Source organism: Mixophyes fleayi, chromosome 4 (assembly GCF_038048845.1).
Source record: "Mixophyes fleayi isolate aMixFle1 chromosome 4, aMixFle1.hap1, whole genome shotgun sequence".
In the NCBI taxonomy this organism is placed as follows: Eukaryota; Metazoa; Chordata; class Amphibia; order Anura; family Limnodynastidae; genus Mixophyes; species Mixophyes fleayi.
Genome location: NC_134405.1, coordinates 70,576,712 through 70,601,532, shown reverse-complemented (window position 1 = coordinate 70,601,532; position 24,821 = coordinate 70,576,712). Strand labels below are relative to the sequence as shown.

The 24,821-nt window shown below is 40.3% G+C and overlaps 1 protein-coding gene across 2 annotated transcripts; it reads left to right on the top strand.

Moving 5' to 3' along the window:
• Positions 1-2,624: 2,624 nt before the first annotated feature.
• Positions 2,625-24,334, top strand: LOC142151592 (glutamine--fructose-6-phosphate aminotransferase [isomerizing] 1). 2 transcript variants are annotated; one of them, XM_075207400.1, is made up of 20 exons: positions 2,625-2,768; positions 8,098-8,205; positions 9,648-9,755; positions 11,557-11,682; positions 12,214-12,272; positions 12,769-12,903; positions 13,153-13,214; positions 13,306-13,385; positions 14,107-14,160; positions 15,957-16,062; positions 16,548-16,711; positions 17,207-17,302; positions 17,619-17,716; positions 19,076-19,196; positions 19,775-19,932; positions 20,995-21,109; positions 21,603-21,730; positions 21,845-22,012; positions 22,111-22,272; positions 22,433-24,334. In XM_075207400.1, the coding sequence occupies exons 1-20, from the start codon at positions 2,762-2,764 to the stop codon at positions 22,475-22,477; spliced, it is 2,100 nt and encodes a 699-aa protein (XP_075063501.1). In that variant the 5' UTR covers positions 2,625-2,761; the 3' UTR covers positions 22,478-24,334. The 2 variants fall into 2 exon arrangements, with proteins under 2 accessions (XP_075063501.1, XP_075063502.1); XM_075207401.1 differs by lacking the exon at positions 14,107-14,160 and having other exon boundaries at positions 2,627-2,768.
• Positions 24,335-24,821: the final 487 nt, after the last annotated feature.

Genomic DNA, 24,821 nt, shown 5'->3' with positions numbered 1-24,821 from the left:
AACATGTAGGCGCTATATAAATAGATGTTAATAATAATAATAATAATAATAATAATAATAATAATAATAGTAAAATCTCATTACTGGGAATTTAATTAGCAAGGTCATTGTTCCTGGAACCAACCCCTGCTGGTCTGGCTCCACCAAACTTGCATAATTGTTCCCAACAATGGGAGCCTAATCAAGGATGATTATCTTAAATGTGGTGACCTTTCTGAATTAACCCCTTCCAGTCATAGTGACATTCAGAGCTCCAAACCTAAAGCACTTTGAACTAGCCAGCCCTCTGCATGCATAATCCCACTCCTGGCAGTTGCATGAGCTGGCGCTTAGAGCACCTATGAAGCAGGCAATGGTCAAAACAGTCTGTGCAGGGTCGCTCTTTCTCCAGGTTGGCTTTTCTTCAGGCGTAGTATGATCAGTACATACATGGAGACACAGTTTAAACATAAATAAAAAATAGCATAAACACACAGTTAAAACATATTATACTGAGCATATTCATACAGGGTAAACAAGAATGCGGGTGTGTGTAGCGGGTCCAGTGAGCTTCACCTTTATTTGAACATGTTGGTTCTCAGCTCTCTGTGAACCTGGAAATCTGGGGGAACAAAATTAGTAAAAAGAAAAAAAAAGCAAAGTCCATAATTGGAATCGGGAAACATATTCCCCAATGTTTCCTGCTGAGTATGGTCTCTGTAATGTATTATTTCCCTAAACATGTTACTAAAGAGTGTACATTATAATTTGATTCACATTTTCGATAATGCGCTATAGCCTCTTAGTGATTTGGTTGTAAAACCTAACTTTTTATTTCTTTATTTAATAGATGTGTGAAATCTGTAACCATATCCAAAGTATCTGGACAAAGGCTAAATTGCATGACTTAGATTTCAAGAAACGTTCCGTCATTTATATTAGAGCATACATTGTAAGACATTGTTTTTCCTATTAAACACTAAATTGATGACATCAGAACTCACTGATTATACAGATATTACCTACAAGACTTTATACAATAGTCAATCTGTGATATGCAATACATATACTCAGTGGTCATTTTCTTAGGTATATCTTTCTAGTACTGGGCAGGACTGTCCTATGCCCCCGGAACAGCTTTATTTTTATGTATCATGGATTCAACAAGGTGCTGGGAACATTCCATAGATATCCAGGTCCATAGTGACAGACAGTTGCTGCAGATTTCTTGACTATACATCCATGCTGCAAATCTCCCTTTCCACCACATCCCAAAGGTGCTCTATTGGATTGAAATCTGGATGATGTATACTTGGTGACATGGTACGTTATCCTGCTGGAAGTAGCCATTAGAAGATGGTTAGACATTGGTCATAAAGGGATGCACATGGTCAGCAACAATATTCAGGTTGTGGCATTTAAATGATGCTCAGTTGGTATAAAGGGGCCTAATGTGTGCTAAGAAAACTTCCCTCACACTATTACAGCAATAGTTTGCTCTATTAACAAAAGGCATGATAGGTTCATTATATTTGTGCCAAATTATGGCCCTACCATGCATGTCGCAGCAGAAGAGATTCGTCAAACCAGTTTCCCTATATAACACAAGGCAACATTTTTCTTATCTTGAACTGGCCAGTTTGGTGAGCCTGTACCCACTGTATTCTGTTCTTAGCTGACAGGAATGGATCCCAATGTGGTCTTCTGCTGCTGTAGCCCATCCACGTCAAGGTTTGATGACCTCTCTCATTAATGAGGCCTTTTTGCCCACAAAGCAGCCGCTCACTGGATTTTTTTGGGTTTTGCGCACAATTCTCTGTAAACTTTATAGACTGTTGTGTGTGAAAATCCCAGGAGATCAGCAGTTTCCAAGATATTCAAACGACCCCGTCTGGCACCAACAATAATTCCACCGTCAAAGTCACTTAGATCACATTTGTTCCCCATTCTGGGGTTTTTTGGTCTGAACAGCAACTGAACCTCTTGGCCATGCTACCACGTTTGGCCACGTGTATGGCTGATTAGATATTTACATTAATGTGCATGTGTACAGGTGCACCTACTAAACTGTCCACTAAGTGTTTATAGATGTAGAAATAAATCTTATGTTACAGTATGATGGGGCTGAAGCTGTAATAGGTTCCCTAATAAAGTGGTCATTGTACTATGTTATATAATTGTATTATTCTATGGTTCACTAAATAATTTACTGGATATCAAAATTACTACAATATATACCATATTTTTGTAGTTCTACTTATCTAGCTAAAAATATAAACCTATCTCGGGATAGGCGAATGAGCAATCTCGTGGGACTAATAGTTTTTGTCATAAACAGGTTGAGTGAGATGACTTGTACAGAACACTGTTCTGAGAACAGTATTGTGAATGGGTTAAGGCTGCCCTGACGTCACCGACCCCGCCCATCGTGTACACACGGCCCCTCCCACTCTGCGGAGTCACAGTTTCCCTGGTGTCTAGATAGAGTTGGATCCGGCCACGTCACTGCTGCTGGCAGCAAACGGCGCCTACTGCCTCTGCAGCCAATCAATGGAAGAGACGGCGGCGGGGGGCGGGACCAGAGTAGGGGAGTGCCCAATGGCTGCGATCGCCGGGACTGACTGGCGTAGAGGTGACCAATAGAAAGAATAAGGATTGTTCTCATGACGTCAAATGTAAGATTAGTGGTCCTTATTTAGGGTCGTTTATGCTGCTCTAGCTGCAGAGTGAGTGGAGGACAGTCCGTGACATCTTACAGTGACCGCAGTATAATCCAGCAACCATGTGTGGTGAGTATCCCTGCAGTGCCAGCACATACTGCTGCCCCTGGCCCTGTCTCCTCAGCCAATGACATATCCTGGTGTGTAGCATCTGCGGGGTCCCTGACCCATCCCTGTATCTCTCTCCTCCCTTACTGACTTGTGCATCTGTCTCCTTATCACTGCTATCATGGGCAATGCTACTGGTATCTATGGGGCTCACTTCGCACACTGATGTTTCTATGGCACTTTCACATGGCCATTGGCATCTTTTTGGGCACATTTTCAAGTCTGTTGTTTTTTTTTGCATGTAGTCTTATATATATGTATGTATGTGTGTGTGTGTGTGTGTGTGTGTGTATGTATATATATATATATATATATATATATATATATATATATATATATATATATATGTGTGTCTGGTTACTTTATTGGCATCACCCCTTCTATCTATGCTTGTGATAGTGTCCATAGATGATGCCAGTTGGCATCAGTCTTATTAGTCTAGCTAGGTGTGTGTGTCTATGGAAGCAAGAACAGGGGAAACTTTTACTTAAGAATTGTCTGCCCCTCTTTTGCCAAGTGAAACCCTGGCAGTGCGCCACAACGCCATTTTAAGGTATCATTCACTTGGGCATTGGGACAGGTTTTTGTGTAAGGCTAAGCACAATGGGTTGTTTGTCTTTTACATATTTCAGTAGCTTACTGTATATACTGTATATTATATAAATCTGTGCAACATACACACATTATTTGGAAGTGTAAAACTGACTAATGTTTTCAGTGCTCAAAGCTGGCATACAATAAGTTAATTGTGTATTCTAGGAAAATGTTCTGATGTTTCCCAGTCACACTGGGTGGTCACATCAGTTTAATATATGGCTCTTGTCACCACCATCTTTTTATTGGCCCCTTGTTGTTTAGGAATTGTATATGGAATGTGTAACATCTGCTTCATGCGATTAGTCTATGGTTATAGTAGATCAGCTATTCAGTTTGTTGAAGAAGCTGAGGTTAGATTGCTTCTTCTGTAGATCAGATGTGAGATTGCTTCTTATCCAGATCCTGTTACCTAGGATGTGTGCTTAGTTGTGTTTACCACATACAGAGACACCTCTGTTCTACTTTCATCCCCATATTTTAAAAGCCTCTTCAACCCAATTGAGCACTGTCCTTTCTAAACAAAAATATTTTATATGGAAATAAGTGTGTATTGGGTTTCTGTAATGCATTTAACAGTCAGACTCTAGTTTAATAGACAACTCCCTGGTGAATGTGTATTGCTGGCATAGTGATGATACCTTTATGTTGATTTAACACTTCACAGGACTCTTGTCTGTCCTGCACATATTTGCCTTTGTTTGATGTATGTTAATGTGCTGATAATGACTATGCAAATTGGCAACTTATTTCCATTTGTATAAGGTCTTTATAGGAGTGTCTGTCAAATACAAAGTAGTTTGTATTTACCATTATTTATTGTTGTGTGTGTGGCTTTAAAGTTAAATAATGCAGGATAGAACTTGTTATTTTGAAATCTCTGACTGGGTGATTATATTCATCATATCACCTAATACATTGTGCAGTCTTGTGGATGTTCTTATAAACCACACCAGATTTTTTTTTTTGTGCCTAAAATGAATACTTTGTTTTGATCTTACTTTTTAGCTCTTATTTGTTAGACTGATCTATAAGAATATTCGTGTTTATGATATGCATTGTTTTGCCTCCTCTAGTGTAGGAAAGTGTTGCTTTCTTGACACTGGTGGTTGATTTTATCATGAAATGGCATGACTGTAAGAGAAGTGAAAGCTAAAAGGGACTTGGATGTTTTTTGGTTACAAATTCAGCATTTGAGTGAGGCTAGCCATCTTAATGTGGTACGTGTTACCAAAAATCTGCACATAAACACTGGTTCTACTGTTTAAGACCGGGTACATGGTTTTAAATATTCACTCAGCACTGTATAAGTAAGGAACCAGGAAGAACGTGCATGAAAATGTTTTATTACACTAATTTCCGTAATACTTCTAGAACATGTAATCTGACACTTCTCTGCCAACCAGATCAATCAACTCTATTCAACCTTGTTTCTGCCTTTAATTATACAGGAATGCATATTCTTTTGCTACAAATAATTACGTTTTGTAAGAGTAGAGGAATCTCATTGCAGTTTGAAAACCGGAAAGTACACGCTAGTTTTCTTCTCACACAGCTGATAACTTTTACTGTGACAGATCTTTTTCAGAACATGTGTACAAATCTTTATATTGTGTATGTAAAATTATATTCGCATATTACATTAATACCCCCCCCCCCCCCCAGTCACTATATTAATACCATCACACACTACATTAATTCCACACACAGATTTCATTGATATCGCTCTCTCTACGCTTACCTGAAGTTACACCAATATATTTTAATGGTCTAAATAGCAAAGTTCAGTGGCTTAATTGCTGGCAAAATGCTTTTTCACAATTGGTCATGAAAATCCAACTTCTTTAATGACATGGAGGCAAGAGTAATGATGTGCTGTAACCCATAGCAACTGGAGATCAGCTTTGAGCAATTCAGATGAATGAAAGCTGATGCCCCATTAGTAGTTATGGGTAACTACACTCTGCTATTAACTAGAACCCAATGACACAATATGTATTGTTTGCAATACATCCCTTATTGCCTGCTGTATGTCAAGCAATCAATGGTTGATTCCTTGTCATAATACAATTTCTACTACTGCGTAACTTTGTGGGTCTCCGATTGTAGCATTTTGGCAATTAATATCTTTTTTTTTTTTTTAATAAACTCCTAGCCAGTAATGGCTCTGGCATATTTAAATTTGACCCACTATGTGAAGATTTAGAGTTGATCATTTTATTATGGGAGGAAATTCACAGTAAGAATTGTTACAGCATCACCAGCCAAGCTGCAGTGAAAGTAATCTATGAAAGGAATGCTGACTTTCTTGACCTGATTGAACAATATGCATTTGACACACCTGGTTTTTGTTACTTATTATTGCAGAATGTGTCTATTAAAAAAAATGCATCTCTCTCTTTCTATCTTGCCTTGGTTTATGTTGAACTCGCCCATCTCTGTCCCATAACTATTTCAGTACGTTTTCAATAATATTCCTACTGTGCAATCTTAATATATTGTGTGGCCCTTACACATAACAATGAATAATCCCATTCACACTTGGCATAACTCCCTCATTTCCTTCTAACCCATTCCATTTTCCGAAGTTTAAAAATATATAAATGACGCACTGATCATGCTTTCTCTATTATCTCTGTTAAACTACCAAACCTCTTGTATTGCTTGTTTGTACAAGTTATTTAATAAATGCACATTTATGTATTTAATATGCTAACATCTAATACAGTAGAAAATATTTTGCGGAGGTAATCGGCTCCCCTTCCATGTAAATGACTTTCCCACACAAATCCAGGCCTTACTAGAACAAACACTACTATGTTGTGCAGTAGGTAGAAGGTCTGATCTATTTTGACAACATTAATGATTTATTATCAGTTGTAATATACAAACTAGTAAACATTTTAATTACCTAGCAGATACTGTTTGAATATCATGTAAATTAAGTTTCTCTACGGAACAGGATAGATGGGTGTGTCCGAGAAGGTGAAGTCATTATTTTGATAATGAGCCATGTTATGAGTGAGGCCGTCATCTGGGGTATTTCAGTGATAGAATGGACAGCTCATCCTGGAATTTCTCCCCATAACATCTTAATGAAATTTTAGCTGGTTCATGGAGATTGAAATGCAAATGAATCAGAAGTCTATGTAAGCTTCAGTCTGAAATGCCTGAAACGGTCAATAAGTCCTTGTACTCTACTGCATATTGGATCTAAATCAAATGATATCACAAACTCTGTCCCCATAAGAAAACATTTTTAGATGTATCACAAGATTCCGTTAGCTACAGAATTGTTTTTTTTTTATTTTTATGTTTGTAGTCTATAAAATCTAGAATTGTGAATTGAGTTTTATTGTTTGCGTGTTATTGTGTAATTTCAATGTGTTGAAATGCTATTCTCTAAAAGCAACTTTTGTTGTCTGTGATTTTCAGGATCTTGCATTTTGTCCTCTGAATAGAGTTTTAGTCCTAAATGTGAAAGTGAATGTTCTCTGTCTGGCATGGTTCCATAAGGTCTATAAAGATGACTTTTCAGATGGTGTGCTCAATGCTATATTTATTTGAAACCACAACTCCCACCATTGGAGCACGCAGACTGCTCCTCATGTCTCTGTGCCCTGGCAGGTTAACTACTTGGATCACACTATGAAGCCTAAAGGTTAAATTAGACCTGGTATTTTATTTTCCAATTTCTGCTGCAACAGTGCAGAAATTCTTGTATGGAATTTATAGCCGAGAACCCTGCATGCTTGGGCAGTTCGCTTTAAAGTATTTGTCCACCTTGGACTAGCAGGTCTGGAATCACTTTGGAACGATCACCGTTATCTATTTGTAACTACTAGACGAAGGAATGTAGTGTAAGTGTAACCTGATTGGACCAGAGCCTCTGGAAGCCAGTCACGTACTGCAATCATTCACAGTTTTGGCCATTGAAAACTTGACACCTGCGTTCAGTATACTCTTCAGCACTGCTGGCTGTTTCTGTCTCCTTCTCTGAAATTGCAGATATTGGTAGTTTTCTTGAGGTGACGATAGGTGTCCCTGGGGAGGGAGCACCACTACTGTTGTTCTCTGGGGGGACAGATATTAAATGGAGTATTGTCAACTTTTTTATTAGTTTAGGTACGGTGCACAGTACCTTTCTTTGAGATGATAACTAAACAATCTGATCTGCAACCAATGTTAATAATATGATCACCCATTCAGTATCGAGTTCAACATTCAAATCAGCCAATCATACTATACACAAAATTATTTCTGTTAAAATAAAACAATAATAAAGATGCTACATTGGTTATGCACAAAGAGTTAACCTGTCTTGCATTTACTGTTTTTATAATTTGGTGTTAATTTTGGTCACTGCCAGTGGGTATTTCTGACCTTCCACCAACTGTGCTGGTTATTTTATCTTTTACAAGTAGAAGTAGCTGCAAGATTATGCACAGCTTCCAGCATTTAGCATCACAAAATCGAGACTGTTGGAAGGTATGAGATTATGGCTTGCAAGGTACTGAAAACGGTTAATTGGACTATGTAAATAAATGCGGGACACAAACTTGTTTGTTGCCATTTTCTATGTGGCTGATGGTGAAAATTTATATTTTATGTTACAGATTTTTGTTTTGTTCTCTACTACCTCAGTGACCCCATTAATCCACTTTACTTAGCATTGATTTTATTTTTGTTTCTGTAGGAATTTTTGCTTACCTCAACTACCATGTGCCCCGCACCAGGCGTGAGATCCTTGAGAGACTTATCAAAGGTCTTCAGAGATTGGAGTACAGAGGATATGACTCTGCAGGTGAGGTGTATGGAATGCTGAGAACTGTATAGAAAGCTGCACCACTGGACGTTCTCACCTGAATATTCGTTCTGCATGTAGGCGTTTAAACTACACAGTTGAAACAGCTGTTTTGAGAGTTATATCATGAGAATTCAGCCAATTACTTCACTAGAAAGCAGTAACCTTACTAAACCATAAATGTCACTGGTTCACAGTTTAGTTCTATTCTGCAGTATTTGCACCTTAGTGATGTCACTGGATCCTAATGAGGTGGTAGATTGTATTTTCATTAATATTGGCTCAAATCACAAAAGACTGTCTCCATGGTACGTTTTAAGAATGTATTTTGAAGTCAATTAAATGTAAGTAAACAGATATGTTCAGTAACCTATATATCTGTCACTAGCACTATTGAACTTTGAGCGCAATCCTTTGTAAAAAAAAATAAGGCGTGTTTTTTTTAACAGAAATAACTAGCAGACTATAAGAAGTATTTGTATTTACCATTTTCCTTGGTATGTATCTTCAGGCTGCTATTAATAATTTTGAATTCTGCACAGTGTCTCGTGACTTCTATGGCAACCACAGTCACTTGGTACATGAGTAATGAGCAGAGAGGCTTCGGAACGCCCCTCTGAACTCTGTCTGCTCTGTGTACTGTAACCTCTGAAAGACTTTTGTAAGGCTGATCTATGGATAAATCAGAAATGCTATTTAAAGAACACAAATAAACCTATGTGCATTGTTGTTTTTAAACCTTTCACATAGGCTACTCTGTCCTTTAATTTTCCATCAAAACTGAAATGTTCAGCTATGTGTAATGAACAGAAAATACATGTTTCAGTGTTTCCACTACAGCTCTGGTAAATGATAAAGTATTCGCTCAGAACTCCATTGCAGGCAGCTTGAGTTCCTTCTACATCTTGAGCCTATCATCTCAGTGGCTATGCCCTGCCTCTTTGTATGAATCAACCAATCCTTACAGTGCATTTCTGCACACAAGGCTACAAACCTGTCCGTCACTATCTACTAGTTTAGGTTGATAAATAAGTTAAATATATCCTTTATTTTTGTATTACCGAGCTGAATAATATACATGACATAGCATCTGACATTAATGTCTAATAATGGCTGTGCTGCTTGATTTCAAGGGAAATTTATTTGTTATATTTAGTTACAAAAAGTTTTTTTGTTGTCACTGCAAAATTCATTTTAGAATTTGGTCATTGTTTATTATCACAAATAGGGTGTAATCAATCGGACTTTTCTATACACTTCTCTTGTCCGGCTTTATCATTCTGACTAGACAAAGAAGGTAAAGTTGACAGAAGCTGGAGTTCCGCATTAAGAGAAAATCTCTGCTTGTGCATTATTAGAAATGTTCTAGGCCTGTATGATATGTGGTGTGACGGGAAACACAGATCCCCTGACTGGTTTATTTCTTACCCCTCCCATTCCAGGTGTTGGTATTGATGGCGGCAATGAAAAGAACTGGGAGAAGAACAGTAGCAACATCCAACTCATTAAGACAAAGGGGAAAGTCAAGGCCTTGGATGACGAGCTAAACAGTACGTGGCGTTAGTCCCTTTACCTAGCCGCAGACATAGGAAGTCACCTTACAGTTGTCAGAGTATAGACACTTGAGTAGGGCTCCTGTGTGTACCACTAAAATATTCACTCTGAATGTTTATTTCTATAGCATTATGGCTCTTAAAGTATCCTGAGGAAGTTGATTCTATAAGAATTTTGCTCTATCTGTCATCCAAACTAATATATATTAATATGACCCCGGGATCCTGTGCTATTTAGCTGCTGTAGTACACTATATTGTCAAGTTGCAGCTCGCACTGAGTGTGCAGTGTAAACTTTAGAGGAGTAATTTCTAGCCCTCGGCCGTGCTGCACATTAATCTAGTCCTGAATTGCAGTCCCAGAGAGAGTTATGTTTTGCGATATTTTAGTTTTTCATCCTGCATAAGGCTGGCACCAGGTCATCCTACTTTTCCTATTTCTAAGATTTATTTACAATCCTGTCCAAGTACATTCTGAATTGTGTAAGTTATTAGTCTCATGGCGAACCATAAAGCAGAAGATTTTGCACATGAATGTAATAAAAACCTTTCCTCCTCTTGGCCCCTCGCAATGTTTTTTTGTTTGAAATATGATGCTCCGTTCAGGAAACTTGAGTTATTTAAATACCTAGAGGGGGGTAAGATGCTCAGCTCCCCAGGGCCAAATCCTAATATTAGTTTCCATAGTAACAAAACATAATCCAAGCGCCATACCCACTGCCCCCCGGAAAAAATAATTGCCCGACAGTGATCCTGTGTGATGAGACCAACAGGGTCTGCTTGTATGCTTCAAGCGGCAGACAGAGTACATCACAGTTCTCTCGTTAAACCCAAAAGGGTTAAACCCAGAGTATGATCCCAAATGACTGTAGACTGCATACGTGGAGGTTTAATAGAAGTGTGATGGCGAGGTCTCTTTTAATGACGTGAAACCGAACACGTTGTGATCCTAGTGCCAGTTATGTTTTCCAACGAAAACAGTTACAGGAAAATGTCATTTATTCACAAACCCCCCCCCCACCTCTATCCCCAAAAGCTTTAAGCCTGCCACAGGAGTCCAGGATGCAATCCGGCATTTAGGCACAACTAAACTTACAGAGCGTTCCACGAAATTGGAAACATGCCAGCTAATTAACCCAGCTGGAAAATCCAATAATGATGGACACTTTCCAATTGAATTTGCTTTTAATAGAATTTCAACTTTATTTTTTTATATCCTAATGTATTCTGATCATGTCCTAATTTTACTGCAGTAATCCAATTTTCTACCTTTTTTTTTTTTTTCACTGTACATACTATTTCTCTCAAGCCCCCCTGCAAAGTGGGCCATTTCCTTTCACTATACACTAACATTCCTGATTGCAGTAATTAAACATGTTAGATGTGGCTATTTTTCATGTGCTTTCAACTTTTTCCTGAAGGAAAAATATATACCCCCTGGACTGATAGAGGCCTGACCTAGGAATTCTTTAGCATTTTAAAAAAAAAAAAAAGTTTGCCACATGCAGTTATACCCCTCACTAGAGCATTAACCGATATCTAACCCTGCCCCTGTCTTTCTATTCTTCTTTCTAAATCTGACCCCTGGGAGACTAACAGAGTGAAAAAATATGTTCTTTTAAATTGGAAACATGCTGCACTATCTAGCACAATGGCTGGGCAGAAAAGGCCATGTATGATATTAATCCTTGTGCTGAAGAGTGGACGCCTCCTTGTGGTCTGTCCTGTTGGTGCAGGACAGCTGCACCTCTCGTTCCTACTGACTTACCCAGTTCTCTCTTGTCAATGTTCTTTTACAGAGCAGGAGAATATGGATCTGGATATTGAGTTTGAGATTCATCTGGGTATTGCACACACCCGCTGGGCCACTCATGGAGAACCCAGCCCTACAAACAGTCACCCACAGCGCTCTGATAAAAACAACGGTATGTTACCTCTACATAGTCTATGGCCATCTCCTGCTTTTCTTGTCACTTGGAGCTTGCAAAGTGTTTATAAAAAATAAATAAAGTTATGCTTCAACAAATCATGTTATTAATTAGCTCTTTATGAGTAATATAGAGTATATATGTTTACTTCATGGCAGTCCTCTCTGCTGTACATAATCATCCTACCTTGTACCAATTTATTGTTTCCAGTGTCCCTTATCCCCCCCCCCCCCCCTCCTTCCCAATTCTTTACACAATAATGCCAGATGTATAGAAGGGTCAGAATTATACTGTGGCAACATTTTACTTGCTGTGGACTGCACTAGCTGTTTTGTAAAAAATAAAAACACAAACAAGAAGATATAGAGTAAGTTGTGGTTCGAACATGATAAAGGAATTGTGGAAATAAAACCAACATTAAGTGTGTGTCTGTACCAAGCATGTGGTCTCCAGATTTCTCTTGAATTCTTTATAGCTGAGGTGTTTTTCTAGCAGCAGGAAATAACGTCACATTTCTCCCCCTTCTAGAGTTCATCGTTATACACAATGGAATAATCACAAACTATAAGGACCTGAAGAAGTTTTTGGTGAGTGGCTTTATGTAAAGAGTAGCCGATTGGAGCAAAACATTCCCGTTCGCCTACTTTGGGAGAGATTATGGCAGCCCCCAGTGGAAATGTAGAACTTGCACTCAAGTCTATAGGGTCTATTACATGCAGTCATGATTTTTGTGTTTGGGGTAGAGGGGAGAGAAATTTGCAAGCTCATTTGTAGCCTCTAATGTTCTAAAAACTAGAGAAAATAACATTTCGTATCAAAATAAACTGTAAAATGTAACCCATTTAAGGGAATTCCAGGGACACACTAATTGCTTGATAAAAATGAGTAATCGGGGACAAGTTGTTTTGTGTTTATAATTTTGACTTTGTTCACCCAGCACGTAGCAAAAAAAAATGCTGCCTACAAAGTACCTAGGTCGTTGGGGGCTGATGTGGCAATCGCTCTGTAATAGTCTGATCACATGGACAAAGCAGTGCATCAGAATGGGGTGTAATTACTGTTTCATTAACTTGCTGTTTATAGGAGAGCAAAGGTTACGAGTTTGAGTCTGAGACTGACACAGAAACTATTGCCAAGCTTGTGAAATATATGTTTGACAACCGGGAGAACAATGACATCAGCTTCGCCACCCTTGTGGAGAGGGTTATCCAGCAGTTGGTGAGCAAACTAAACCATTTACCATAGATGGTCCAGACACATGGTGACTATCATTATTGGTATCCATGGAATCAGTCTGTTGTGGTATAATGTACTGCGTGCATACTTTATGCATACTTACTGTATGTGCATACTTGTCTAACACATTCATGCACGTTATCAAAGTGCATCCAGTCTCCATGACTTGTGTATATATAATGATTTGACATAAATTAATTTTAAACCCATTCCTTGTGCTATATCTGACAGGAAGGGGCTTTTGCACTGGTATTTAAGAGCGTGCACTTCCCAGGCCAGGCTGTTGGCACCAGGTAATTTTATCTTCTAATTCTTCATAACTGATAACTTTATTTGCTCTGCTCTTGTTGCCCTTAATTTTAAATCTGACTGATTATCTTGTAGGAGGGGTAGCCCACTTTTGATGGGCGTATGGAGTGAACACAAGCTATCCACGGATCACATCCCCATCCTGTACCGCTCAGGTAACCACAGTACCATAGAGAAACTTCATGCCCGGGGGGTTCCTTGGCGTTTAATGTACTGTCAAGCAGACGTGTTGTGGGCTGGTCCAGAAAATGCAGTCTATTAATTCAATAGTAACCTCAATAAAGCAATACACAAAACAATACACTCTAAGCATTCAGTTACAGTGAACTAACTGACCATCTCTGGTTCAGAGATATCCTCTAGATCAGAAGTGTTCAAACACAAGGGCTACCAACAAGTCACGTTTTCTAGATTTCTGTCTGTAGAAACAGTTGGGATAATTACTGATGCAGCCAATAGGTTAACTACACTGTCTGTGATTAAAGGAATCCTGAAAACATGAACTGTTGGTTGCCCATGAGGACTGAGTGTGGACACCTCTGGTCTAGATATTGCCAGCCCTGTTCATGTACGGTCATCACAAAGAATGTTGAGGGATGATTCTGTTGGGAACAGAACAATGGAGGGATGTTTTAGAATTGTGATGTCAGTCTGTTTATTGCCAGTTGTAGAAAGAAACCGTTACAATTGTCTCCATTTGATTGTAATCCATTATTAGACATCCTATCACTCTGCTCTTGTCATGTGTAACATATCAAGGTGACCGGGCCGCTATATGTGACTATGCATTGCAGAGCTCTGAAATGCATACAGTTTGCCTTTATCTCCAATGTGTTGTCTGATTCGTGCTGTCGCATTTTCTCATTGTCCTTGCAGTTTCACAAAGCATGGATTATCCTCTAGAGGGACTGTCCATTGTAATGGATAAAGGTGCCTTGCCCAGACTCATTATTCCTTCTCCTAGAAAGACTATATAATGATATTATCAGGTTTTTGGTACTGTTTTCCATGAAGGTCTATTTATAACATAAATAGGAACAAGCACTGCACTGTATGCAATATGAACATGTTCTCCAAAAACTATCACAACAGTGTAAGCCTTGTAGGGAAAAAATAGCATATAGAACATGCAGTTACTATGGTTGCCACATGGCTGAGTTATTTCTGTAAGGACTGATCTCTTAAACTGTTGCATTAAGACTGAATGTCTCCTGTATGTCTGTGGTCCATGCATAATAAAGTGTTCTGGCACTAGGGTATGGGGAATATGTACAAAAAGTCCAATTTACCTATTCTCCTACATGGTCTTGTCCAGGTTTTGAATGCTCATGTATCCTGTAGTTATGTGCAAATTTTAGAAACTTTGAATTCTCATGTGTACTGTAGATACACTCCTTTCAGAATAATATGTGCCAGTGCTATCCCAGTTTGTACACTAGATGGCGCCACTTCCCCATAAGTTATAACATACCATTTTTTTTTTTTTTTAATCCGTTTTGAGGGCCGGAAACAATATTAATCCTGAGACATTAAATATGCCTCTTCCTACATGGTTTACAGTTATCAAGAGTTAGCTCATTGCCGTATATACAGGAAGCTCATGCTGATTTTGAATTTAAATTACAATGTTATCGGAAGTGGCCTCAAAGATGACATTCCCTAGGTTCACATCCCATTCACTTAAAACCTCTATTGCTCTTTTAGAGACCATCGTCTGTCTGATCATTAAGTAGAATAGGTGTGGAGTAATGATGATAATAGTGAATAGTAATAACAGAGGATTCACAGTACAGGATGTAGTTAAGAATACAATACACATTGACACCTATTACACACAGGTTACTCCTCTCACATTAGTGGAAACAGTACCAGAAAGTACTTAACCTCTTCTTTCCATTTCGGAGCATGTACAACATGGTTGGTTATGTTGTTTTTCTTCTTTATCGCTTACATTTTAGGATATTCTTGCTCTTCCTAAATTATGGAATGTATATTCATTGGGTACTAATCATATTGCTCTATAATCTGCAAGCTTTTATTTTCACTGCTTCTTGTATTGTTTCTTATGTTGTGGTTCTGGATAGCTGAGCAGGTTTATGTTTCTTGGTATCCAGTGTGATCATAGTAACACACTCCATTCACCTTCGGGGGATGACTTCCTGGTGTAGATGACGCATGCGCAGCATTACAATATATTGTATTGACCAATCTCAAACTGGAGTGTGATATGCCCTTACCCTGATGGCCAAGCCGCTTACTAGCAGTCTCCTTTCTTTTGCCATCTTTATTCCCTCTAAATCATACTTTCATTTGCGTTAAGCTGAATCCAGCTCAGAATTAATAATACACATGTTAGATTTAGAACCCATCCCCCCTCCCCCCACCCCCCCACACACGCCTACCTGTAGTGTTTATTTCTACCTCTTCATACGTATGGTTCCACTCACCTTGTACATAGTGGCTGACTTTTCTGTTCATTGATTGACTCTTGTCCTAGTAGCCTCACATGTATCAGCTGGATGCCAAACCTAAACCTTGTGTAACACCACACAGCAGTCTTTACTACAACATAACCATCTGGTTGCTTGAATCCTTTCAGAACCGAACTCTGCTTTGTTCTGCCGCTAGCTGTATTTCCTCTGGTTTGGCCGACATTTATTGTCTTCTCTTCCCACTAATGTCTACTATCTGCAAACACTAAGAAGAAATCTTTCTGTCTTCTTCAGGCTTAGAGAAGAAAGGGGGCTGCACCCTACCCAGAGTGGACAGTACGACTTGCTTGTTCCCCGTGGAAGAGAAAGCTGTGGAATATTACTTTGCATCAGATGCCAGGTGAGAGAACTGGTGGGCAATGGATTGGGTCCTCGCACTATTGCTTCAAGTAACCTACTGGGGTAAAGGGTTCTTTTCGCCATCATCCATTCTGGGGGATACTGCTACCTTGGGGTTGTCTGAGGGCGTTGGAGTTGGCACTTAAACAGTTAAGAACTAAACCTTGCAATAATGGGGTACGGATACATGACTAGTTTGCTGTGGGTCATTCACGTTTTCTTAGCATGTTACTGCCTCTGTCTACAGAAGTATGTATAGTCCTCATATATGCTTTAGAATGTGTAATACGTTACACGTATGTCTGGAAGAAAATACTAATTAAATTGTGTACATATCCCCTTCCCCTGATTTTTCATCCTATTGTGCTGAGTTCTACATACATTACACTGCTCCTACAAAACTGCTACATAACAATGCCTGTGGAGCGGATTAGCTTTAAAGGTTGGAGAATGCACTTTAAAACCATGTAACCATTTGTTCTACAGTGCAGTCATCGAACACACCAACAGAGTCATCTACCTAGAAGATGACGATGTGGCCGCTGTGGTGGATGGGCGCCTCTCTATCCACCGCATCAAGAGAAGTGCAGGAGATCACCCTGCTCGGGCCATTCAGACCTTGCAGATGGAGCTGCAGCAGATCATGAAGGGTGAGTGTCCTGGTGGTGGTCGGAGGTCTCTACCTACACTTCCTGTGATCACACAGGGATCCATGCTTGTCAGAAACATGCTAGAATAGTAGGCGCTTATGTTCTATGGAGAGTTACAAATGGAAGAGCGTCCTGTAATTAATAACTTACAATCTAAGGGGTACAAATAAATAAAAATGTGGGTATGGTATACTCTGTCCTATAGAAATGGTGTAAGGTGGATGGAGAACCATAAAGGATGGAGATAATGGGCCTCTTTAAAGAGAATCCTTATGGGGACAATTAAAATATGTAGATCTGGGGGACGGCCGATGGGGCAAGGTAGGTTCTTACATGAGGCGCAGCATAGATGTCCTGGAGGCGTAATCCTAAGTGGTTATAGAGAATAGGAGGTACCTGTAAGTGGGCAGCGGAGGTGCAGGTCAGTGAGGATGAGCAGAGTATAATAGAATAATACACTGTACATCTTCTCATTACCCCTGACTTGGTTTTCAGGCAACTTCAGCTCCTTCATGCAGAAGGAAATCTTTGAGCAGCCGGAGTCCGTAGTCAACACCATGAGAGGGCGAATCAACTTTGATGACCTGACAGGTAGGACCCGCTGACTGTTGTGTTGGGGTGTAGTTACAGGTATATGGTACTCCTGGTAAAAGATTTGTTTCAAACACATGGTACACCATGTGTTTGTCAGAAGTGACAGACCTTTAAGTGTGTCCGACTATAAAATCTGTATTGTCATGTAATTGGATCTGTAATTTTTTTTTTTTTTTTAAATGCACATTGTAGTCTAAATAACATGATCCAGTGTTTCTCTGCTTTGCTGCTACGAATAGAAGTTGTACAAGTTCCTCATTGTCTTTCATATAAAGAATCAGAACCCACTGTCAATCTCAATGTTTTTTTACAGTGAATTTGGGAGGTTTGAAGGATCACCTGAAGGAAATCCAGAGGTGTAGACGACTAATCCTCATCGCCTGCGGAACCAGTTACCATGCTGGCGTAGCTGTAAGTATCCTTCACCAGGGGACAAGCTATAGCTTATAATATGTTTATAAACCCTTAAAAATGATATCCTGCAAATCTGGTAAAGGGCATCCCTTTCATAAGAGACTCTTAAACCTAATCCTATCAGAGATGAGTCTGAGGTAACACCAGTATTACAAGCTCTTTCAAAGCACTGACCACATTTGTAGTCGCATAACTCACCAGTTTCTACTAATGTAACTTACATTTCAATGGCACCCAGCGTACAGACACTGAGGGTAATATTGTGTGGTGGTTGTTGGAGTTGAAACTTTATACCAGTTGTTTGGTTAATGAGTCTGAGGGCATGTACACTCTTACCTGCACTTCTGATATACTATGTGTAGTGAACGTAGCATAACCAGACGCTTGGCGTATCGGGTCCCATTGTGTCTATGGCCCCGCCGGCATACCCTGGTGCACACCTAGATGGTTCTGTGCCTGTTATACGGCGTTCACCAAGCGAAGCACAGATCCAGTGTACCTAAGGGTTGCAAAGTTATGTTTTTGAGGCTTACTCTAGAGTTAAATCCTTGGATTTAAAATGGGACAAAATGGCTAAACTTTTATTTCGGTTTGCTGAAAATATTCCGTGTTGGCAGTCAGCTGGATTTTTGCGGTCAGTTTCCACCCCATGCTAATTCTTCCAATTCAGTGTCTGTGACAAGCAAGTGTTTTGCTTACTTTGTTTATTGCAACCAATATTTTTATATTGTGTTTTACACAACTGAAATTTTAAGAATGTTATTTATTGCAATAATACTGAGAAAAAAAAAAAAAAAAAAAAGACTTTCTAGACCCATATTTTATCTGGTTTACTGGTGAAAGGGGAAATCTAGAAGAGGTGGTATGAACAATGTAAGTACACCCCCACTTCCACCACTGATCTGGTTGTAAAAGATATGCATGATAAGATTATATTGTGCCCTAATGCCAGCATAAGAATGAGATACATTGGTGTTATCTTATTATGCGCCCAGGAAGAAATTGCTTAGTTGGACAATAAAACAGTAAATACATTTATGTAACTGGGTAAAAGCAATCCCATATTTATTGTAAATAATTACTATAACCAGCTACAAAACGTTACTTCACCTTACTGCTACACTGCACATCTGGGATGCAGATTTGATTTCTAGGAATGTATGTAGAAAACCACAATGTGTTTGAGAAACATAAATATGAAACTATTTGGCTTTATGAAGACCAGTGAGGCAGTACAGTAGTTGTTGTTTTTTATAGAAGACGGTGATTATTGTAAGGTGTATTTTTAAGTGACTGTACAATTTAAGAACCCATGGAGGGCTGTCCTTGCTAACGGTGTCCCCGTCTCTTCTCCAGACGCGTCAGATCTTAGAAGAACTCACAGAGCTGCCGGTCATGGTGGAACTGGCTAGTGACTTTCTGGACAGGAACACACCGGTATTCAGAGATGATGTGTGCTTCTTCATCAGCCAGTCAGGTAAGCACATCTACTATGCCCAGCCTTATGGCTTACATTTTCCCATCCATCTGTAGAGCAGACTTGGCTCCTTGGCCTTTACGCCTATTGTAATTGAACAACAACTCTGCCCTCTGCGAATTTGGCTGACTTATGCTAACCGTTTTATTAAAGACCGTCACATGGGCTACCAAAGTAAACCTTTCTTACCGCTGGTATATAGACACTCCTGGAGACCACAGAACAGTCTCTCACCAGCGGACACTGGACTTCAAACTAAAGTCACAGAAAACTATATGGGAATCCATGGTCCATTACAGCATCACCATGGTAGCTCTAGCTTGTAAACCATGGAGTCAGACAAGTGCATTTATTCCTCTGTAGTTCTGGTCTGAGGCCAGTTTCTCTAGATATGTGAAGGTGCAATAGACCAGTCTCAAGGCATAATGGTCCCTTTGTGTCCACGCACCCCTGTTTTTAAGGTGTTGCTCTATGTGCACAATGCAAATCATACATACTTCTATTTTGTGAAAATAATGGCAGCGTCCAATCAGATCATTAGTCCCAATGTATAAAGCGGTTTCTCTGGTTTTCCTCAGGAGAGACAGCTGACACCCTGCTCGCCCTGCGATACTGCAAAGAGCGGGGTGCCCTGACGGTGGGAATTACAAACACTGTTGGCAGTTCCATCTCCCGGGAAACAGACTGCGGCGTCCACATCAATGCTGGGCCTGAGATAGGTGTGGCCAGCACAAAGGTGAGCACTTGCCTGAATCTAATGTACATGTAGCGCCAGCTGTGGGAGCCCACTGATACCTGCCCAATGGGCAGCTAGTGAAGCCTGCCTTCATTTCTGTCTTCCTATTGCAAAAATCTTAATTGGAAAACTAGGAATCTGATTAGTAATTTGTTCTGGTAGATAAATAGGCTGTTTAAGTATGCACTGAGCAGGCTGTGTGCTCTATCCCTTGCCAATAGACTAGTGTTAGAAAAAATAAATCGTTGTTCTCTTCTGCCCCAAAACAATGATTTCTAGTGCCTAGGGCCCCCATGGCCTCTGATGGGCTGTATAGCCTAATGCTAGGGCCCCCATGGCCTCTGATGGGCTGTATAGCCTAATGCCTAGGGCCCCCATGGCCTCTGATGGGCTGTATAGCCTAATGCCTAGGGCCCCCATGGCCTCTGACGGGCTGTATAGCCTAATGCTAGGGCCCCCATGGCCTCTGATGGGCTGTATAGCCTAATGCCTAGAGCCCCCAGTGGCCTCTGATGGGCTGTATAGCCTAATGCCTAGGGCCCCCATGGCCTCCGATGGGCTGTATAGCCTAATGCTAGGGCCCCCAGTGGCCTCTGATGGGCTGTATAGCCTAATGCCTAGGGCCCCCAGTGGCCTCTGATGGGCTGTATAGCCTAATGCCTAGGGCCCCCAGTGGCCTCTGATGGGCTGTATAGCCTAATGCCTAGGGCCCCCAGTGGCCTCTGATGGGCTGTATAGCCTAATGCCTAGGGCCCCCAGTGGCCTCTGATGGGCTGTATAGCCTAATGCCTAGGGCCCCCATGGCCTCTGATGGGCTGTATAGCCTAATGCCTAGGGCCCCCATGGCCTCTGATGGGCTGTATAGCCCACTTGCCTAGGCTTATTAGCTGTATAACCTAGGGCCCCCATGGCCTCTGATGGGCTGTATAGCCCACTTGCCTAGGCTTATTGGCTGTATAACCTAGGGCCCCCAGTGGCCTCTGATGGGCTGTATAACCAGTGTTTGTATGTTTTAACTCTGATTTGCACAGATTTTTCAACAGCATTTTTTTCTGTCTACAGGCGTACACTAGCCAGTTTGTGGCACTTGTAATGTTTGCACTTTTAGTTTGCGATGACCGCATATCTATACAGGGACGACGCAAACAAATTCTAGAGGGCCTGAAAGTGTTACCAGGTAATCTCATGAAACTCCTTTCAATACAATACACTTCTATATTAACTCAACAAATATGGTTATGTATACTGTCGGCGATCACACTGCTGTTTGTGGCTGAAATAACTACATTTTGATAGTAATGTAAATAAAATATTTTCACTTTCTGTTGTCCAGTAAGGTGTGATCTCAACAAAATGTATAAAATAGGTGCAGGGGTAGAAGGGTGTGGAGATGAGGTAATGGGGATATGTGTCCTTGGCGCCCCCTTGATAACTAGAACATCATAGCTAAAATAGCCCTGGTTCTATTTTAATTATGATGCCTACCAAAAGTCTCAAACAACGTACATATCTTTGTGTAGGATCCGTACTAGGAATGCCAGATAACTATGTCTTCCTGCCAGAACTGTATTTGTTAGTCTAAGAGCTTGAGGCTGATCAGTTGTTGGCTAAAGCCAAAATGGTTTTGTATTCACTGATTGTGGTAACCCATCTCTCCTTTTCTCTATTAGACAACATTAAGGAGGTACTGAGCCTTGATGATGAGATCCAGAAGCTGGCAGAAGAACTGTATCAGCAGAAATCTGTACTGATCATGGGACGTGGATATCACTATGCTACATGCCTGGAAGGCGCTCTGGTAGGTGGAGGGGTGACTTTCTTGGTGTATAGGTATTTTATTTTTTGCCAACTTCTCTTGTACGAATAGTAGAACCATACACTGTTTGTAACACAAAGTCCTGTCTCTCTGCAGAAAATTAAGGAAATCACATACATGCATTCAGAAGGGATCTTGGCTGGGGAACTGAAGCACGGTCCCCTGGCTCTGGTGGATAAACTCATGCCAGTTATCATGATCATCATGAGGGATCATGCCTACACCAAGTGCCAGAATGCCCTGCAGCAAGTGGTAGCAAGACAGGTAGGTCCAGGACCGTACGCATTCAAGATGGGGACCTGCATATCATTGGTGCCATTTCTGGCTTTTTAATTCACACACTTCCACTATCCTCTTCCCAGGGCCGCCCAGTAGTAATCTGTGACAAGGAAGATGTAGAGACCATTAACACAATCAAACGCACGATTAAAGTTCCACACACAGTCGATTGTCTTCAAGGAATCCTGAGTGTGATCCCTCTACAGCTCCTTGCGTTCCATCTTGCTGTGCTCAGAGGATATGATGTAAGTTACTCTTGTGTGTAGTATTGGGACATTTCTTCTGCTTTGTACACTCGTATTGGTCACTGCTAAATCTGGCAAAGGATTCTAGGAAAGACGTCTATTGTTATAATCCATGCCTTTCTGATTGACTTATAACCTCCCTCGCTTTATTTTCTCTTAGGTGGATTGTCCGAGAAATTTGGCCAAGTCGGTGACCGTAGAATAAATTAGGAAGGGGACCCTAGAAGACACTCTTTCTACCATTTTTAAAGCCCAGTTTTTACTTTTGTATTTATGTTTCCCTATTTTCCTTTGTACTCTAGATCCATTTACAGTTCCTCTCGCAAATGCTGAAAGCCAGAATATTGTACTTTGTTGTGCACAGACAGAGCACTGTAGAATAGCCATCACCTTTGCAGTAACCTTGGCAGAGCCCTACTGATTTTGCAATAACTTGCTCATCAAGCCAAATACGCACTTTACCACTTTGTCCGTTTTACTATTTTGATGACTGTACCTTCCAAGAATCGTATGTGCCAATAGATTGTCTAATACCCTCCTACACAATCTGGCTCTCTACTTCTCTGTGTGACACAGCCTTTTATTTCCTCCCTATTTCCTCCCTATGTCTATATGTGCCAAGGAATCAGTCAGATCTGATGCAGAAGAGAACATGATACAAGCACAAGTGATTTGAAGTGATTTGTTAGTACTCCCTGTCACAGGCTTAGCCAACCTGTAACTCTCCACCTGTATTGTTTTATAGGTTGCTTTTTTTTGTTTGTTTTTGTTTCAGTCAATTTTATGATCTTTCTTTTGTGTCGGCAAAGTAGTAGAACTTTAGCAAGAATACAGAAAAACCATAACTAGAACTGGCTGCATTACAGAAGTAAGCCCATCTCCTTCCTGTTGGCACTTTAGTCCTGGTTTTCCTGGTGGCCTGTATTGCACATTCTGGAATGGTTAATACACGTTCTGGATCATATTCCTGCCATATTATTGATGCTTATTGTTGGAATTGCACATTTTGAATGAAAAGTGTTTGTTGTGAGCAGTTGTTGGCTCTACAAAGCGAGTGATCCAGCTGCCCCAATCTTATTGGAAAGACTGCATTGCTCTACTCTGCTTTCAAATACCGCCTCCTTTTTTTTTTTTTTTTTTTTGCAAAGAACTTTTATCTGGATCAATTTACAACTGTTTTCTCACCAACTTTTACTTACTTGTATCACCAGAACTTTGTGTGCACCACATCATGGTTTCTGTGATCATCATTTTAGTAAATGAATATTTACTAAGCAGTGTAAATGTTCTCCAGGGGCAATAGGGAAAAATTTTAAGTTGAATGTTCACCATGTGCCGATACCCGGAGAGCATTTGGTTCTGCCGTTTTTATAGTGTTTGATCAGCAATGAAATAACTGGCTTTCTGTTTAGACCTATGTAGTGGTAACTACCTTTTTGTTATGGTTCATGTTTACATTCTAGTCTTGTGCTGGGGTCTCCACATTGTTAGACTGACATCTGAGCTGCAGGAGCAGGGAACTTGTCTACCAGCCAGATTGTGTCTGCTGTGGCTTAGTACACTGTCTCCTAGTAGTCTGCATTCTAGGATCCTGTCTGTCAGGCGCTCAAAGAGGGGCGACCTAGGGTAACGTTTTAAAAAACGCCCTACAGTACATTGTGTGTCCTAGACTGAACACTTTCATGTCCATCCTCACATTCCTAGCTGGCAGACTCCTAGAAAATGAAGGCTTATTCAGACCTACACATGCACTACTAAAAATGAAGATTAAAAAAAATAAAAATGTGATATTTTGTTTTTGTATTACCTTGCATCCCTTTTTGTTTTCTTTTACTTATTTTGTATTCCATTTAAAATGTTGGTACGTTAATGTTTAAATATGTATGTTTATTGATATTTGATTTTTGGTTTTTAACTGGAAAAAAAATGCAAGATTCCATTAGATGGGAAGTTGCTGTTCTCCTATTCATGTATGAAATTTACAAAGGACCAAAGATGCTTAACATGCTTGTAAAAAACACATGAATTCTGTGAAGTGAAACAATAAACAATTAGACCCATACTACCGACTACCTGTCTTCTGTTCGTTAACGTTTATATTCCCCCTTCACTGGAATGACCTACCTCGTTCCATCCGTCTCTCTCCTACTCTGTGCTCCTTCAAACGTGCACTGAAAACTCACCTCTTCCGTAAAGCCTACCAACCATCCACTTAACCACCTCTCCTCCTCCACTCGCTCTCCCTTTGGCTCCCATTGTGCCTGTTCTGTCCAACCTCCCTTAGGATGTAAGCTCACATGAGCAGGGCCGTCTTCCCTCCTGTCTCCTCACCTGTTCTTCTACTCCGTGCTTATTGTATTACCCTGTGTGGAGCTTTTGAAGTATTGGTATTTTTGTTTATTGTTATGTACTGTTTCACCCTGTATAGTCCACTGTTTGTACTGTGTACGGCGCTACGGATACCTTGTGGCGCCTAACAAATAAAAGATAATAATAATAAATAATGGGTCTGGTTACAGGGTACTCTTGGCGCCTTGCCCACGGAAAAG